Genomic DNA, 4,656 nt, shown 5'->3' with positions numbered 1-4,656 from the left:
TATATACATAAGTAGACCATAGTGACAGTTAATCGAATGATAACTTAAATTTGCTACTAGTTCTGTAATTTAAAAGGTTTTACCGTCAAAATTTAAAGTTAAAAGATCAAATACAAGCGAAATGGAAACTAAAAAAGTTTTGACGCAAAAAACTCTTCTTTAAAACATAAAGAGGATGTAACAAAAATAACCTTGCATCAAATGAGTTATTATACATTTTCTTAGTTCAATAAATAGTGCTTATATTATATTAATTTTTTTTAAAACTTTCTTTTATGCACGTGTGTGATATTATTATAATAATTTATTTATTTTTTTATACCATAATACAATATATTAAAAATAATAATTTTTAAATGATATTGAGAAATACAAGCTCTGTAGTAACGTAAATTAATAACCACTTGAGGCTAGCTCAAGTGGCCATAGGTGGGTGTGTGTGTCTTGGAGGTCTTGGCTTCAAGTCCTAAGTAAAACATGATTGTAATATATAAACGCTTAAATAAAAAAAAACGTAAATTAACGTGTGAGTTAAAATAATAAATTTTGATGAAGTTTTTTAAAGGAGAGAATATAGAGTAGAGAAGCTTATGTGAGGGCTTAGAGCAACACCAAGGACCCGGTATATATTATATATATTGTGCATATTTGCTCCAACGAGACTGTATTTCTTGCAGCATTTCGAGATTTTGTTTACAGTGCACGACATATACTGTAGTCACTGCATATCTTTTTTTTTTTTAAAAAAAAAAATTTAATTAATATTTATACTATTGCATTTATAAAATTAAGAATTGTATTTTAGGAAATTTTACCATGCACATTTTTAAAAGTGATATTTTATTATATATTTTTTATTTTAATTAGAAAATTAAATAATAAAAATAATACAAATTTAAACACATTAAAATTAAATTTAAACAGAGTAGACATCATATTCTTATTGATCAAGAGTACACATTGTGGTAATTTGTTAATTAAGATGATATTAATTTTTTTATTTTATTAAAAAATTAATATAATAATAAGAAATATTTTTTTAGTGTAATTTTTAGTTTTGTGGTTAGAGTAAATATACTTTTTGACATCAAATTGGGTGATAGTGTAACACTAAAAATGGTATATCCTGGAGATGCTCTTAGCACAACAATATTGGACTAATATTAATCAGCACATTCGACATAACCAAATATTCATGGCAGCATATATGATTACATTATAAAGTACTTCCTCCTAACCTAAATGTTAATTAATTTAAAACGCGGTGGTATTACGTCTCAGCAGCCACGTACATTCCTACTTAACACAGAAATTGATACTATATTATTCAATATATAGATTAAATTACGCTACTTAATTATTATTAGCTAGCCATTTAGGTTGTAAGACTGAAGAGTGAGCTGATCAAGAAGGCCAGTGACCGGCGTGGCAAGTCTGGGCTCATAAGCGAAGCCATGCAACTGATCACCTCCTCCAATAGGGACATATGGACACGAAGGAATCCACTCCCATCTCTTCCTCATCATATCAAACAACACCATTTTCTGATCTGTTCCCAAAATCATGATCGCTATGAACTCTCCATTTCCAACGCAATGAAACCCATTATTCTCAACCTCAGCAAACTGCAAGTAAAGTGGCTGTGGCATTCTCTCCATCTCCACCCACGTGGTCCCGCACGCCTGTAATCCCCAAACTCTCAAGCTCTTCGGCACATTCAGTTGACTTTTCTCCACGGCCGCAATCAGAAGAAGCTTTCCTCTGCTCTCAACCAAGTTTGGAGACCTCAGAAACCTTCTCATAGGAGCTTGAATCTTCCACCAACTGTTTGAAGAAATGTCGTGAGCCAGAATACTATAAGGGCTGTAGTTCATGCAGTAAAATTTCCCTTCCACGTGAACCATGTTACCAGATTCAAAACTACACAGCCTTGGAAGAGAAGAGGAAGTGCCCCATATGGAGTAAAACCCTCCTCCGTCTATGTGGAAGCTTTCCGCCGTTAAGTTTTTAACGGCGTACGGAGAGATCAGGTCGTCCCCGGCTATAGTAACGTCTACTGAGGTGGGAGTAACCGCAAGGCCAACGGATGGGAATAGACGAGATCTTAACGTTGGAGGTAACGGCGTTAACGAACCTACCATTGGGTTGCAGAGGAGTAAGGTTTTAGGACCAGAATCGTAAGATACCCAACAGATCAAACCGCCTGAAGAAGAAGCTGGAGAGAACCCAGAAGGAAGTAGGTTGGGGAAAGAGATTCTGTACCATGAAAGCTCATAAGGTTCGAAGAGGTAACCCTCGCAGGCGGCTGTTTGGGATGATGGTTTGTCGTTTTGGGGATGATCTCCGTTATTATTGTCACGGTTTGATTTGTAGACATAATTATTGAGGTTATTTTTTTTCTTGAAGAAAATGAAACAATGGCGGCGTGGTAAGACTTGTAGGTAGAGTTCGAGAAAGGATGGGGTGAACAAGAGGGCGTACCATCTCTTGCAGACGCAGCGAGCTCTGAAAAATGCGGGTGCTGGAAGGAAAGCTATCACGCGGTCGAGAAGCCTCTGAGGGAGTCTGCTCCAAATCCTGCCGTCCATCCAGGTGGAAGTAACAATGTTGAGAACACTGTTGGAATTTGCGCTACTGCTCGTTTCACTACTTCTGTTGCTGATAGCTGTAGTGAAAGAGTAAGGAAAAGGTAGGGTGATTGAAGGATCAAAGGCATCCATATGACTATATATAATTGCTAGTACGTATTACAATATATATGTTGAACTGTATATCTTTTTATTTGGAGAGGTTTTGGTGTGAAGCATAAAAATGGAAAGATTTATAGGTTTAACTGCAGAAAGTGCTAGAAAACTGTACTCAACACACTAGGGTGGTTTTTCGATTTTGATCTTTTGTGAAAGTAAGAGAACAATCTACATTTATAAATGCATGAAGAAGGGGAAACGCCTATGTTATTATGAAGAAGAAATTGGTGCAGAAACTCATGAATATGTGTTTTCTTTGGTGGTTTAGTGGTGGCAAATTTGGGGATTGAAATATGTGTTTAAATAGGATGAGTTGGCCTTTCTCTCTCTCTCTCTCTTTCTGATTTCTGTTTTGTTTCATTCAGTTGTTTCATTTGATGAGAGAGAAAGAAAGGAAGAGAAGGCATGCAATGCAGTTCATGTAGTACCGATTCTGATGGATGCATCTGTCAACTCAGTGCTGTTGTTTTCTCAAGGCCGAGGTAGCACGGACAAGTGTGCCACAATATTTATTAATTAATAAGTGGGTATATAGGGTCCCACATATATATTTCTATCTACGAGTATTCACGGCTGTCATTATTATTGACTAATTTCACACACAACACAACTCTTTCAAGTGTATGAACCAAATTATTACCAAATTAACTCAAACTGTAACATTATCTTCCACATACCGTACAGAATAATATGTATATATTGATTATAGAATATATCACGTTATAAATTATATGGGCTGCGGAGGTTGTTCACATAAAGTGATAAGATAAATATATACTACACTTTTTGACAATAATGGTCATGATTATATCTATACTTCTTTTAAGTAAGAACCACATCTGGTTGATTATATATATAGATTGTAGAATGTAGATTATAGACATATAAATATAGAGAAATGCTTATCCCGTATATTATTAATGAATTTTACAAAATATTGATAATCATTTATAAGTCGTCATCTTATCATAGTTCTAAATATTATTAGTACCTAATAGCAATGCTTATATTCATGTATAGGTATTAATTTGTTCCTCAAAATGGTGATATCGTCCTCTAAATGGCCGGCGGTGGTACTGTTTCGTCTCTTTTAATTGCGAAAAGCGTTTGACACCTTTCCTCTCATAAGTATTTTTCTGTGAGCTGTGTTAAATTTAACTGTAAGAAAGTGAGCTTTTGTCAATACAAATTTGCGCCGACAAAACTAGGCAAAGTGCGCTGGTAAACTTTTGTTCACGCATAACTGCATCGGTAAAACTTGTCTACAATATTCGGTCAGTAAAACAATTTTTATCAATGCAACAACCAAATGCACCGATAAAACTCGCTTTTACCAATAAGTTTATGTGTCAGCAAAAACTCAAACGTCGGTGATAAAAGGTGGCTAAATCCACCTGTAGGCAGGTAAAATGACGTTTGTGAATTTTTTCCAATTGGCGAATATCGATTTTACAAGTGCAAATTTAAACCAAAAAACTGTTACCTGCCAAGGATTATGGCAGAAAATAGTTATATCGGTGCACTTATGCACTGATAAAAGACTTACCTGCCATAATTTATTGATGGTTGGGTAAGTTATTTTGGCACAATATTGCGCTATAATAAAAGCTTTTTTAATATAATTTATTATTGTCATTCGTGTTTCCAGAGATGCGTTACATGAAAAGAGAAGTATGGCTTCAAGTAGTCATTAGCCAAGCCCCTTCTACAAGGCCATGTCATGGAGAAGCTTCGTGACCCAAGAACAACCCAAAATCAAAGGATGTACAGCCTGGTTTACTATGATTTCTGAGACACAGAAGTCGCACTATCCCTCTGGGACCCAGAGAGAACTAGACTCATGGTATGTCCAATCTATACCTGGAAGGCCACTCGAATGGCCTATCACGGACACAGACTGCTTAAAAGA

General features: G+C 35.4%; 1 protein-coding gene across 1 annotated transcript; it reads right to left on the bottom strand.

Moving 5' to 3' along the window:
* Positions 1 to 1,109: 1,109 nt before the first annotated feature.
* LOC115696594 (protein UNUSUAL FLORAL ORGANS) lies at positions 1,110 to 3,395 on the bottom strand. The gene has a single exon (XM_030623487.2). It carries the CDS (start codon positions 2,718 to 2,720, stop codon positions 1,368 to 1,370), a length of 1,353 nt encoding a protein of 450 aa, XP_030479347.1. The 5' UTR covers positions 2,721 to 3,395; the 3' UTR covers positions 1,110 to 1,367.
* Positions 3,396 to 4,656: the final 1,261 nt, after the last annotated feature.

This window comes from Cannabis sativa, chromosome 7 (genome assembly GCF_029168945.1).
Source record: "Cannabis sativa cultivar Pink pepper isolate KNU-18-1 chromosome 7, ASM2916894v1, whole genome shotgun sequence".
In the NCBI taxonomy this organism is placed as follows: domain Eukaryota; kingdom Viridiplantae; phylum Streptophyta; class Magnoliopsida; order Rosales; family Cannabaceae; genus Cannabis; species Cannabis sativa.
Note: the sequence above shows the minus strand (reverse complement) of the source record. Positions and strands in the feature narration are given on the sequence as shown.

Bases quoted from the DNA above. Each gene is read 5' to 3' on its own strand.
- LOC115696594 (XM_030623487.2), bottom strand. From the start codon at position 2,720: ATGGATGCCTTTGATCCTTCAATCACCCTACCTTTTCCTTACTCTTTC.